Below are 14,372 nucleotides of genomic sequence, written 5' to 3' on the forward strand. Positions count from 1 at the left end.
GTTATTTTAGAACCAGGGACTGACAGTTCCTGCATTCCTTGAACTTAATGACCTGAGAAATGAGGGCGGTGTGGTTTCGGAGAATGTTACTGGCGCATTAGAGCGAAAACGCACAGAAGAATCATTCCCAGTGACATATGCGTTTCCTACCCAGGAGACAAACAGTTATACCGACATCGCACGGAGATTTTTCCTCAGCAGATACAAAACACAAACATTCTGCAGCACAATAAATTCTGCTTTGGTACCAAGTTGCCCGTTTTAACAGTAATTTAGATGGGACGGCAGCAGCCCAATCGATCAGAGCTGCAATTACACTTTGGCTCCCCCATCTCAGCTGTATCATTTGAGCAGGCAACTTTATTTAAATAAAGCAAGACAACCCACTGATGTTAAAAAGCATTGAGAGTAATTTTTTACGCATTCACAGGATGTGGGTGTCGCTGGCAGGACCAGCATTTATTGCCCATCCCTAATTGCTCTCGGGAAGGTGGTGATGAGACGCATTATCCAACTGAGTGTCTTGCGAGGGCGTTTCAGAGTGCAGTCAAGAGTCAACCACATTGCTGTGGGTCTAGAGTCACGTATAGGCCAGACTGGGTCAGGACGGCAGATTTCCTTCCCTTAAAGGCATATTTCCTTCCCTTAAAGAACATTACTGATGCTCGCTTTTTTTTAAACCCCCCCCCAATATTTTTATTTAATTAACTGAATTTAAAATCCCCCGTCTGCCGTGTGGGATTTGAACTCGGGTGTCCTGATCATTAGTCCAGGCCTCTGGATTAGTAGTCCAGTAACAACCACTGTGCTACTGTACCCTTACACAATAAAGAAAGACAAGTTGTACTGTTGAACTAAGTGAGTCTGATAAAAAAAATAGTTGCTCTGTGTGTCTACTTGCTGCACAATAATTCATATCTGGCCACATCTTACCATGTGTTTTTTCAGTCTGCCTGCAAACAGATTGAAGAGGTGGATGTGGGGTTGGGGGCGGGGGGAGTACATGTGAAAGACACGAATATCAAAGTTCAGATCACAAGGGGATGCTATTGTTATACCCCTGGGTTATGCTTCTACGTGGTTTGATATGGGGCAGTACAGGCACATCTTTAATTTACGATGGCCCGGCTGCTTCTGGGAGTGACTAGCAATGTTGTAATGGAGACAATATCCAAAGTTAAGACCCTAAACCAGTAACAGAAGGAGATGGTTAACTCGAAATTTGAATGTTTGCATACAAGTGGCAGGAGCTCCAAGCAACCTCATTGTCTGGGATGGACTTCCATAGGCACAAGAAATATCCTACGCTGGGCTACAAGTTAGAGAATCATAGAATAGTACAGCACAGAAGGAGGCCATTCAGTCCATCGCGTCTGCGCTGGCTCTTTCGAAGAGCAATCCAGTTAATCCCACTCCCTTGCTCTTTCCACATATCACTGCAATTTGTTTCTCCTGAGAAACAAGGAAGCACCTTTTAACCCCAAATGTAACGCCCCTATTTAAAAAAGGAGGCAGACAAAAAGCTGGAAACTATAGACCAGTTAGCCTAACATTTGTCGTTGGGAAAATGCTGGAGTCCATTATTAAGGAAGCAGTAGCAGGTCATTTGGGAAAGCATGATTCAATCAAGCAGCATCAGTATGATTTTATGAAATCATGTTTGACAAATTTGCTGGAGTTCTTTGAGGATGTAACGAGCAGGGTGGATAAGGGGAAACCAGTCGACGTGGTGTATTTGGATTTCCAGAAGGCATTCGATAAGGTGCCACATAAGGGGTTACTGCACAAAATAAAAGTTCACGGGGTTGGGGGTAATATATTAGAATGGATAGAGGATTGGCTAACTAACAGAAAACAGAGGGTCGTGATAAATGGGTCATTTTCCGGTTGGCAAACAGTGACTTGTGGGGTGCCGTAGGGATTGGTGCTAGGTCCTCAACTATTTACAATCTATACTAATGACTTGGATGAAGGGACCGAGTGTAATGTAGCCAAGTTTGCTGATGATAGAAAGATGGGCGGGAAAGCAAGTTGTGAGGAGGACACAAAAAATCTGCAAAGGGATATAGACAGGCTAAGTGAGTGGGCAAAAATTTGGCAGATGGAGTATAATGTGGGAAAATGTGAGATTATCCACTTTGGCAAAAATAATAGAAAAGCACATTATAACTTAAATGGAGAAAAATTGCAAAGTGCTGCAGTACAGACGGACCTGGAGGTCCTTGTGCATGAAACACAAAATGTTAGTATGCAGGTACAGCAAGTAATCAGGAAGGCAAATGGAATGTTGGCCTTTATTGCAAGGGGAATAGAGTATAAAAGCAGAGAAGTCCTGCTACAAGTATACAGGGTACTGGTGAGGCCACACTTGGAGTATTGCGTACAGTTTTGGTCTCCGTATTTAAGGAAGGATATACTTGCATTGGAGGCTGTTCAGAGAAGGTTCATCAAGTTGATTCCGGAGATGAGGGGGTTGACTTATGAGGATAGGTTGAGCCTATGCATATTGAAGTTCAGAAGAATGAGAGGTGATCTTATTGAAACTTATAAGATAATAAGGGGGCTCGACAGGGTGGATGCAGAGAGGATATTTCCACTCATAGGGGAAACTAAAACTAGGGGACATAGTCTTAAAATAAGGGGCCGCCCATTTAAAACTGAGATGAGGAGAAATTTCTTCTCTCGGAGGGTTGTAAATCTATGGAATTCTCTGCCCCAGAGAGCTGTGGAGGCTGGGTCATTGAATATATTTAAGGCAGAGATAGACAGATTTTTGAGCGTTAAGTGAGTAAAGGGTTATGGGGAGTGGGCGGGGAAGTGGAACTGCGTCCATGATCAGATTAGCCATGATCTTATTGAATGTCGGAGCAGGCTCGAGGGGCTAAATGGCCTACTCCTGTTGCTATTTCTTATGTTCTTATGTTCTTATTAATCCATTTAGCTTGTCCTGTTGTTTACATCCAAGTACAATACCAAATTGGACCATTTTCATGCCCCTCAGGCCTGAGAGCAGCATGAATCCCTGGACTTGAGGCTTATTCAGAATTTATCCATTCCTTTTTTTTTAAATGCTTCAACCTGAGGACACCAGATGACTCAACATGTGGTTTAGACAATGAACGGGCAATCGGTTTCTGGGCCTTCACCAATGTAGCATCTGGGAGGCACAGTCAACAGCCCACGAATGATTCCCTCTCCGAATCTTCCCCCAACGCCACCCCCCACAAGTGTAGATGTCTGGCCTCTGCTTGGCACCTCCCCACAGCAATATGTATTTCTATGCTGTGCTGATACTCCCTACACTCTGCAGCTAACATGTCAAAAGAATTAATTTGGCTTACAGTCATAGTTCCAGCTCTATTCTCCTGGTTGCTTTTAGAAATATATTTAATAATTACAAAAGTATGCACAGTGAAAGAAAACAATAAAAAAGCAAACAAGGATTATGACATTTGTGAAAACTCGCCAGACACATGCTGGATTGGAAATAAGATGTTCTACAGAACAATGACCAACTTCCCAACAATGCAGTATAGTTGACTCTGGATTAAACCATAATTTTCAGAGTATTCCAATGTACCAAATTACTTCAGTTTCTGTCTCATTAGAATGGATTTGCGATCCAAGCATAATACCCGACGACATAGCCCCAGTTTGAGCATAAAATATTCCTCCACAATCTCTATTTTTGTTGGTCAGCACACTGAATGTTGCCAATTCGCCACTTTCCAAACACCTGTCGTGCACTACAGGCTGTAAAAGTCCATATTTGGTTTGATAACGTGTTTTAGTTGGAGCGCGCGCAGCGGTAGAAATCGTTAACTTTTAGATACAAGCCAGTTACACATTAACCAGAATTCAGCAAGATATAAAAAACTTCTGTTTATACAATGAGAATGAGACAACAGTTACCTGCTCCCCGACCTTTCCCACCTTTCCAAAATTGCCAGGTTCTCCCTGGGAGGAGAAAAGAAAACAAAGACCAACATTTTTGACGAGCTGAAAATTGTTTTGAAATGTTATTTAATTCCCCCCCCCCCCACAAAACAGTCCAGATTTTCTGCTGCACAAGAAAAACAGTTTCCTTAAATAACACAATCTACAGATCTGAACGAAACACTTCCAGAGTCAGTGGTAGGCGGAATACATATTTTCTTGAGTTGATATATATAAGGGGTCACAGTCTCAGAATAAGGAGTCAGCCATTTAGATCTTAAATGAGGAGGATTTTCTTCACTCAAAGGGATTGTGAGTCTATGGAATTCTCTACCCCAGAGGGCTGTGGATGCCCAGTCGTTGAGTATATTCAAGATGGAGATCGATAGATTTTTGGACTCTAGTGGAATCAAGGGATATGGGGTTTGGGCAGGAAAGTGGAGTTGAGGTTGAAGATCAGCCATGATCTTATTGAATGGTGGAGCAGGCTCGAGGGGCCGCATGGCCTACTCATGCTCCTATTTCTTATGTTTTCCCAAAGAAATAACTTATTTGAGAGAATTTTTGATGTTGTACATGTTTAAGGTCATAAAATATCAGACTTCAGCTTCACACATACACAATCGCTGTTGTCTCTTGAGCTGGCTGGTTAGGAATGGAGTCATCATCTTCATAGGCAGTCCCTCAAAATCGAGGAAGACTTGCTTCCACTTTAAAAGTGAGTTCTCAGGTGACTGAACAGTCCAATACTGGAATTACAGTCTCTGTCACAGGTTGGACAGACAGTGGTTGAAAGAAAGGGTGGGTGGGGAGTCTGGTTTGCCGCACGCTCCTTCCGCTGCCTGCGCTTGTTTTCTGCATGCTCTTGGCGACAAGACGCTAGGTGCATAGCGCCCTCCCGGATACTCTTCCTCCACTTAGGGCAGTCTTTGGCCAGGGACTCCCAGGTGTCGGTGGGGATGTTGCATTTTATCAAGGAGGCTTTGAGGGTGTCCTTGAAACGTTTCCTCTGCCCACCTGGGGCTCGCTTGTCGTGTAGGAGTTCCGAGTAGAGCGCTTGCTTTGGGATTCTTGTGTCAGGCATGCGAACAATGTGGCCCGCCCAGTAGAGCTGGTCTAGTGTGGTCAATGCAATGGAGTCAAGAATCATTATGGCACAGAAGTAGGCCATTCGGAATGGAAGACACAAGTAAAGAAACAAAAGACGAGTCAATGTTTGTTTGTTTACTTGCCCCATTACCATTTCCTTTTGCTTTGTGCCATCATCCCTTTTGTCTTTTAATCACTCCTGCCTACCACCCCATCACAAACCTTCCCTTTTGTTCTATCCTCCCCTCCCCCCCTTTTCCTGCCCCTGCACTTGCTTAAAACCTCTTGCATCTCTAACTTTTTCCAGTTCTGATGAAGGGTCATCGAGCTGAAATGTTAACTCTGTTTCTCTCTCCACAGATGCTGCCTGGCCTGCTGAGTATTTCCAGCATTTTATGTTTTTCTTTCAGATCTCCAGCACCTGCAGTAATTTGCTTTTGGCACAGCAGAAGTGAGTTTCAAACAAAGCTCCATAAGCCACCCGGGTTTAGTGTTGCACAGGCAGTTTCTCAGGAAGCAGGCCAGTCGTGAGGTTAAAAGTTCAGAAAACGATGGGTTCAACCCTCCAACAAGACATTTGAGGATCCAATTCACTCTGCGTTGTAAATGCTCCACTATGAAATTCGTGGGGCTAAAAATTTGTTATAGCCTGGTTTGAGGCGGTCGCTAAGTTTCGCGCTGGACGATGCTTACCGCCTCCAACCGGGATATTCAGTTTTAGCGCCCCAAGAGGGCAATGGAGCGCTAACTGAAGCATTGCACACTCCTCTTAGGGCATTAATAGGGTGGGAGCGCTACTGAAGTTGAGGTGCTAGGACACTGGCATCCTGGCGCCTAAAGAAGAGGTGAGGTGGGCCCGGCAAAAACTGCAAGGAAATGGAAGAAACATTAGCAACAATCTTCTAGAGGTCAGAAAGGTAAGTAACTGTAAATAAAGTGCAATCTGAACACTTACCTCGTCAGTCCTTCAAATGTCGCCCCGGGATCTTCTTTGCAGCGCCTGCTTTCTGTGTCGGGAGCAGCGCCAGGCGCTATAGCAGGTGAAAGCAGTCAAGTTGGTGAACCTGGTGCTAAGAGGGTGCTGCACCCACATGACGTCATCAAACGGGTGGCACTAGAGTGTGCAGTGCTAAATGACAGCACCGCCGCTAAACCACCAACGAAGTTGGCAGCAGGCTGTCATAGCGCGGCACTCAGTTGGTAGGTGCTTCGCAGCCTGTTAGTGCCCCTCTCGGGCGCTAATGGGTGGCGCTAAACCAATGAATTTCTAGCTCTCAGTGTGTTATGCAGATCAGATTGTGTGCCGCATACTGAAATGATTATATAGAGCTCTGATTCACAGCTGCAAATGTAATGGTTAGTGTGATTACAATTTTGTGTTAAATGCACAACTGCTGAAAGATTAATCATACATTACCACATAAATGGCGGGTGTAGCAAAAGTATAAGATTAAAATTGGTTAGAATTCACAGAACATTAAATGCTCAAAAATGCATGACATTGTTTTCTTCAGAGGGGTAGGTTTTAACTCGGGTTGGTAACTGCAATGTATTTGCTTCATGGGTTCTTTGCTTAAGAATTCATAGCAACACACTGCTATTGAGAACTAATTGGTTTATTAACAAAGGTTTAACAATCAAACTATCAGTTCATCTTCTAGACTCACAACTGCATATCTCATCGTGGATGACCGAGACTCAACTGACTGGGGTTTTATTGAGTCTTGTGAACATCACGTGACTGGCTAAGCCACTCACAATACTCACAGATGCATACATTACAGTAACGATGCATAAATGGTGCTCCGGCCACTGCCATCCTCAAAGGGCCTTCTGCTGGCCGGCCGGAAAACCTGCCCGTTTCAGGTGGTAGGCCCCTTTAAATATGCAAATTGCGACATGGCCCCGACTATGATTTTGAGTGACAGCGGGGCGGAGCGTGCACAGGGCAGGCTCTGCCCAGTTTTAACTGGGTATGGCAAAAGAAGCACAAAAAGGGTCAATTTTAAATTATATTTTGTGGGACTGCGTGCGCTCCTCCAGAGCTCCACAAGAATAATGTGGGTCGCTGCCAACCCAACTCCTTCATGTCACCCCACCCTTCATGGATCTACCTTCCTGCTGGCCAGTCGGGTCTCCAGCCCCTGGATATTGCACTGGCCCAGAGCTGGCTAGCTGCCAGTAGCTCGCCGATAGCATCGTAATAGGTTTTCCCCCCCTCCCGCCTCTCTCAAAATGGATAAGGCCTCCTTGCCAGCAGGATCGGGCGGCCAGATCGTACAAATCTAAACCCTCCTCAGGGCGTCAACCTCAGTTCCAGTGTATTATTCCAGCTTCAGCAGAAAACAAATTGAAGTGAGCCCAACCACATTTTATTTAATTTTTATCAGAGATGAGTGAACACCCAAGCAGTGCTGGCTGAGTTTGGTTCAATCTGATCCAAATTGAGCTCAAACCAAGACCAGGCCTATTTCAGAGGTTTGGGGGAAAGGGTTTGATTATCGTCCCAACACCACGTTCCTCTCCAATCTCGGTACAGGTACACGTTTTTTCTGCCATTGGACAATTTATAGAAACAGTACTCCATGTACTGTCATTTGGAAGGATATCAGTGAACTTTGAACTTGACGTCAGCCTGGTTTGTTTGAGGGAACAATCTGAACTTGCCAAATACATTTGAGATTTTATGGTTCAGCTGTAACCCGAGTTAATTGGACAAGTAGCAGCCAAAATATGATCCATATTGTTACATCTACCTAGAGTTTTACCTTGGGACCATCAGGTCCTGGTTTGCCGGGAAATCCTCTCCTCCCAGGACGTCCCTAGAACAATACATGTAAATGGAAAGAAATTGTCACATTTTGGAATGTATGAGTCAATTCCAAAATTCGCTCAGAAGAATTTTAAATATAATTTGCTAGTTGTGGGGGCGGGGGGGGCGGGTCTCCTTTAGTATGTAGTACGTTTCACCTTCACTGTAATGCATAATGGCCCCAGAAATTGGTGAGACTTGCTCAGGTGGAGTGCAGGTTGGAAAATCGCAGGTAGCTCATGCCCAAACAGGTGCTCCAGGTGGGTGGAGCTCTTAGAGCTGCACAATAGCCAGGAAACCCAAGGGCAGTGTAATGTATTTGTTTCATGGGTTCTTTGCTTAAGAATTAATAGCAATACATTGCTATTAAGAACCAGTTGGTTTATCAACAAAGGTTTAACAATCGCACTACACATTACCAGTTCATCCACTGGGCTCACAACTGCATGCTTCATCGTGGATGACCGAGATCGAACTGACTGGAGTTTTATTGAGGCTTGTGAATATCATGTGAATGGCTAAGCCACTCAAAATGCAACAGTTCTACAACAACTCTTTTGATTGGAGAACAAAATTAAACAGTTAAATCAAGTATCCCCCCGATCTGGGGGACACTCCAGACACTTATAACTGCCCTCTTTACAGTTCTACAACAACTCTTTTGATTGGAGAACAAAATTAAACAGTTAAATCAAGTGCCCCCCGATCTGGGGGACACTCCAGACACTTATAACTGCCCTCTTTACAGTTCTACAACAAAGACTGTGAGTATACTCACAGGTGCATACATTACAGGCACCATAAATTGGGCACTAACCTGTGCACCAATGTTCCCAATAATTGCTTTGTTTTCCCCACACGAGGCCCCTTTAATAGACTGCGTGGCCCATTCAAATTTTTGCGTACGTGCAATTTCTTCCATGTTAAAGCTGGTGAGCGGCTTGCATGGGACCTCCAGACCACCACACGGCCGCGCAGCTTAGCAGGAACGTTGCTGTGTACTGAATTCTCTGATATGTGCTGCCATCGAGGAAGACTCACTTTGGGGCAGAAGCCTTCTGATTTTGCAGGTTACATATTATAAGGATATAGGGCTCATTTCATGTCACTGAGGCATGCAATTGGTAGGCATAAAATTTACAAGAAATACTTTGGGTTTTTTCGCACCACACACAACGTTGCAGTAGGTGCTCAGAATTAGGAACCTTGGTTGATTTTTTTTTTATGCTGTCTGGTCAAGTGGTTCGGGGGTCAATTGCAGGACCTCAAATGTCAACACAGCTGAGATCAGTAAGCCCAGCACAGACCAGGGACTGAACCTGGCTGGGATTTTCCTGATCTGTGTGACTCACTCGCCTATCAAGGGAGGCGTTACTGACACGCATCAGGGAATCTCTGGTCTATTTAAGATTTGCATTTCTGTGGAATTCCTGATTTGAACAGTTGGTGCGAGTTTGCGGGAATGATGCACTGTTAAAAATTTCATCAGGAATATGTAATTTTCTAATTTATTGGGCTAGCACCCTGCTCTTTCATATCTGGCACAAGGTTTGAATGCTGTCCAGACTGCAAGAATGAAAGTCTCTTCTCTCGCTCTCTCCTTACTCTACAGGTCCAATGTGAAATAAGTCTGTTCAGCCTCAGGCCAGATGTTAGCAAGCACAGACTTGCTCTACAAAGCTGGCCATAGTTCAGCACAAACTGGCACAGAGACAGACCACAAGAATCGTTGATGTGGGAAATGGGGAAATTCACACAGCAGAGGGTGTCGTTCTGAGTTGGTGCTCAAGTCATGTTGAGAGCAGCATAAGGGAAGTTTTCCTATGCATCGGACTGTGCCTTACCAACTTTGATGTGGAAATTGGGTGCTAGACATTGAAGAATATTCCATTTCCCAGCATGAATATTCCTTTACTTTGCTCAACACAAAAATAACATTATATTTTTTTCTTCAGCATGCAGTGGTAAGAGCTTCAGCCACCTGGAGCTCCTATTGGAAATCTGGGCATGAGCTGTCTATGATTTTCCATTCAAATGGAAAATTGTGATAATGGATGCTAGAATTTCCAATTGGTGATTCAGGTGAGTGAAGCCCTTATGCCTGTATGTTGATGGTGTAACTGAATCATTAAACGGAGCATAAGATCATAAGAAATAGGAGGAGTAGGCCATATGGTCCTTCGAGTCTGCTCCGCCATTCAATACGATCATGGCTGATCATCAACCGCAACTCCATTTGCCCGCCCAATCTCCATATCCCTTGGTGCCCCTAGATTCCAAAAATCTATCTAGCTCAGCCTTGAATATATTCAGAGACTCAGCATCCACAGCCCTCTGGGGCAGAGAATTCCAAAGATTCACAACCCTCACAGAGTGAGGAAATTCCTTCTCATCTCTATCCCTTATCCTGAGACTGTGCCCCCTAGTTCTAGACTCTCCAGCCAAGGGAAACAACCTCTCAGCATCTACCCTGCCAATCCCCTTTAGAATCATGTATGTATCAGAGATCACCTCTCATTCTTCTAAACTCCAGAGAGTATAGGCCCATTCTACACAATCTCTCATCATAAGACAGCCCTCTCATCCCAGGAATCAATCTAGGGATCGTCAGATAGTTACTCAAACATCTCGATCCAGATGTCACTTTCAATTGGTGTTGTGGTCTGTCCCAAGTTCAGTGTGCATCCCTTCCAAGTCATACTGGACAGTTACTTACACATTATTTTCAGATGTAGCTCGCCCTCCATTCACAGTCAGTGGACATTACCAAAGCTATTTAAATGGCCACAATCTCAATCATTCTAACAGTGCGATTCAGCAGTCCATTCCAAGATTTGGATAGCGAGCTTTGAGAGAGGTTGAAGAAGTGAGTGCTGAACAAGATATGAAAGAGTCACTGCACAGTGAGATTTAATTCCCTGTAATTATTCTTGGTGCCACATAGCCCCTTTAAGGGGCTGCGGGGGCTATTCAAAATACCGTGCATGCGTGGTTTCTACATTGAAAAGCCGATGACTCTCCCAAATCTTGAGCAGCACTCCCACCTCAAAATCTTGCTCAGTGCCTCCTGCTCCAGATCTTGTCCAGAGTTTACTCCCTCCAAACCTCGCTTTCCCCCCACCCCACCCCACCCCCCGCCCCTGCACATCAAATCTTTCCTGATGCCCTATCCTAACAAATCTCACACAGCACATTCTTCAAATCGCCCACAACTCCTTTCTTTAAATCTCAATTAATGCTCCTCCCCAAATCTAGCTCAGAGATCCCCTCCTCCCCAAAGTTTTGCTCCATGCTTCTGCCTTTAAATCTTACTCAGAACCCACTCTGCTTCATTTCACTCAGCATTCCCTTCCTATAACCACACATAGCTTCTTCCCTCAAGAGTAGCTCATCCCTTCATGCTCAAAATCTCAACTCAGCAATCCCTTTTTCAAATTTCACACAGCACTCACACCTTCAAATCCCACTCAATGCTCCCTCTCAAATCCTCTCTTCCCGTAAAAATTTGCTCAATGCTCACCAATGTTCCCTTTAAGTAGCACAGCTGTGCAGCGCTCCAGGGAAACCTTGTACACGGCTCGGCAGCTTTTCAATGCAAAACCCCGTGCAGCGCGATATTTTGAAGGGGCCTCGCAGCACCAAAAATAATTACACGGAACATTGGTGCTCGCTCCTTTAAATCTCACTGTGCATTGACTCTTTCATATCTTGTTCAGCACTCACTTCTTCAAACCTCTCTCAAAGCTCGCTCTCCAAATCTTGCTCAATGCTCCATCCCACAAACCTGCCTCAATTATTATTACAGGAGGATTTGAGTATAAGAGTAAGTCTTACTGCAATTATATAGGGCCCTGGTGAGACCACACCTGGAGTACTGTGCACAGTTTTGGTCTCCTTATCTAAGGAAGGATATACTTGCCATAGAGGGAGTGCAACGAAGGTTCACCAGACTGATTCCTGTGATGCGAGGAATTCTATGAGGAGAGATTGAGTAGACTAGGCCTATATTCTCTAGAGTTTAGAAGAATGAGAGGTGATCTCATTGAAACATACAAAATTCTTACAGGGCTTGACAGGGTAGATGCAGGGAGGATATTTCCCCTAGCTGGAGAGTCTAGAACCAGGGGTCACAGTCTCAGAATGGGTCGGCCATTTAGGACTGAGATGAGGGAAAATTTCTTCACTCAGAGGGTGGTGAATCTTTTGAATCCTCTACCCCAGAGGGCTGTGGAGGCTCAGTCTTTGATTACATTCAAAATAGAGATCAATAGATTTCTGAATATTAAGGGAATCAAGGGATATGGGATAGTGCAGGAAAGTGGAGTTGAGGTAGAAGATCGGCCACGATCTTATTCAATGGCGGAGCAGGCTCGAGGGGCCGAATGGCCTACTCCTGTTCCTAACTCTTATGTTCTTATAATTCTCACTTCTTCACATTTCACTCAGAATTTGCATCTTGTGACCTTGCTCAGCTCTCGTCTCCTCAAATTATCCACAGCACTCACCTCTTCACAATTCTCACCAAGCCAGTTTATGACAAATTAATAAAACATTACACAAGGCGATAATATACATCTGAAGTGGTAAGAGATCCATATTAACACCCTTAATTATTAAACTAATTAGAATTATACATTATGAGCATATTATTATAGAAATGAGATTACCTTTACTTTAGAAAAAAAAAGGTTACAACTGGAATATTTAAGATCTCATGTAAGAATGATTCATGGAATACACTACATTAGGGATATGATGTCATGCAGGTGATCTGCTCCCCAGTACAGTACAGTGCTTGTCCATTTCTGAAATTTTGCCACAATTTGTAATTGCTTGAACAAGTAGCTTATTTTTTCAGGCTTTTAGGAGCTTTCGAAAACACTGCCAACAGTCAAACAATAGCGATGAATTCCAAGCTACTGCCGTCATACAGTTACGCCTCTGAAAAGCATCCGAATTTTTATTGAGTTCAGTGTTGCATGCTTTGGTTCTATTATTGGTAACAAGCACCTTGTCCAATTATTGGGAGGGAAAACTGTGATCCCAAGTGCCGGGAGGACTGCTGACCATCAAACCAGGTTCTCCCTCTCAACAGTACGTTCTGTTGGTGCCACCACTCCACTGACGGGACCGTAGATTAAAGTTTTACTTATTCAAGGCAAATTATTTGTCAGCTTCTTTAATATTGTGTACCTCTTTGCTTCACGGTGCCAAAATTATTTATACAATATATAATCAGAATTTTAGCTATGAGGAAAGGTTGGATAGGCGGGGTTGTTTTCTTTGGAACAGATAAGACTAAAGGGAGACTTAATTGAGGTATATAAAATTATGAGGGGCCAATATAGAGTGGATAAAAAAGACCTATTTCCCTTAGCAGAGGGGCCAACAACCAGGGAGCATAGATCTAAAGTAATTGGTAGAAGGTTTAGAGGGGATTTGAGGGGAAATTTCTTCACCCAAAGGGTGGTGGGGGTCTGGAACTCACTGCCTGAAAGGGTGGTAGAGGCAGAAACCCTCACCGCATTTAAAAAGTACTTGGATGTGCACTTGAAGTGCCGTAACCTACAAGGCTACGGACCAAGAGCTGGAAAGTGGGATTAGTCTGGATAGCTCTTTGTTGGCTGGTGCTGTAAATTTCTATGATTCCCTGACCCCCAACCTACTTAAGAATACAGAAGTTTGCATTGATACCGATATGAACATTAGTAATGAATGATTAATCATAAATTTAATCAAATCAAGCGTACCTCAGGACCTGGATCTCCCGGTGGCCCGATCGGTCCTTCATCCCCCTGGAATAAACCATATGAAAAACACCCGTCAGTGGATTTGCTCATTAGGATACACCTTACCATTTTTACTACAAAGCTACGTCATCCCATGAGCTGCCTGGGACTTTTTCAATAGGAGGAGCATTATGCACTGTCAAATTTCAATAGGAGGAGCATTATGCACTGTCACTGCTGACTGGCATGATGCAAGTATAAATTTACACCCATGGATAAGGTAACCATTATTGTTAGCTTGAGTTGTACAATTTTTATTATTTGTCATCCAACAACAACTACCAATTACATTATTACAACGGGTTTCTCATTATTTCTGATTAAGTGTCACAATGGCCCTGAAATTCCGATGTCCCGGGCCTGTACGCAGTTTCTACGGACCCGGGAAAGCATCGGAGAAGCCAGTTTTCAGTGCACAATGCGCATGCGCTGAAAACCGTCTTTTCCGATCTGTCAAGCTGGAGCTTGACGGGTCTTCCTCATGCACTAGAGAACTATGAGTTCTCGCGCAAAATTCCGACTTTTAGAGATCTTCTGCCCAGGATTAGGGCATGAAAGTTCTGCGTGAGATAAAGCAGGCGTACAGCCTGCATTCTGTGTGCATTTGCATCACCTGAAACTTTGCTTCAAACAGCTCAATAGCCTTCAACATAAGCAGCAGTCGATGCTGAGGAGTTCTGTAGAGTAAAAGCTTAACACAAACTAAATAAACAACAGGAAATGGAAACAAGCAGCTTCCTCTCATA

General features: G+C 44.1%; 1 protein-coding gene across 1 annotated transcript in view; it reads right to left on the reverse strand.

Moving 5' to 3' along the window:
• Nucleotides 1-14,372, reverse strand: part of col27a1b (collagen, type XXVII, alpha 1b) — a 740,056-nt gene that overhangs the window by 276,814 nt on the left and 448,870 nt on the right. Inside the window, exons 22-24 of the mRNA XM_070863596.1 lie at nucleotides 13,588-13,632; nucleotides 7,794-7,847; nucleotides 3,913-3,957 (exon numbers count right to left, since the gene is read on the reverse strand). Coding sequence (XP_070719697.1) covers nucleotides 3,913-3,957; nucleotides 7,794-7,847; nucleotides 13,588-13,632 — 144 coding nt within the window. The remainder of the gene's footprint in view (nucleotides 1-3,912; nucleotides 3,958-7,793; nucleotides 7,848-13,587; nucleotides 13,633-14,372) is intronic.

Source organism: Pristiophorus japonicus, chromosome 20 (assembly GCF_044704955.1).
Source record: "Pristiophorus japonicus isolate sPriJap1 chromosome 20, sPriJap1.hap1, whole genome shotgun sequence".
NCBI classification, from domain to species: Eukaryota; Metazoa; Chordata; class Chondrichthyes; family Pristiophoridae; genus Pristiophorus; species Pristiophorus japonicus.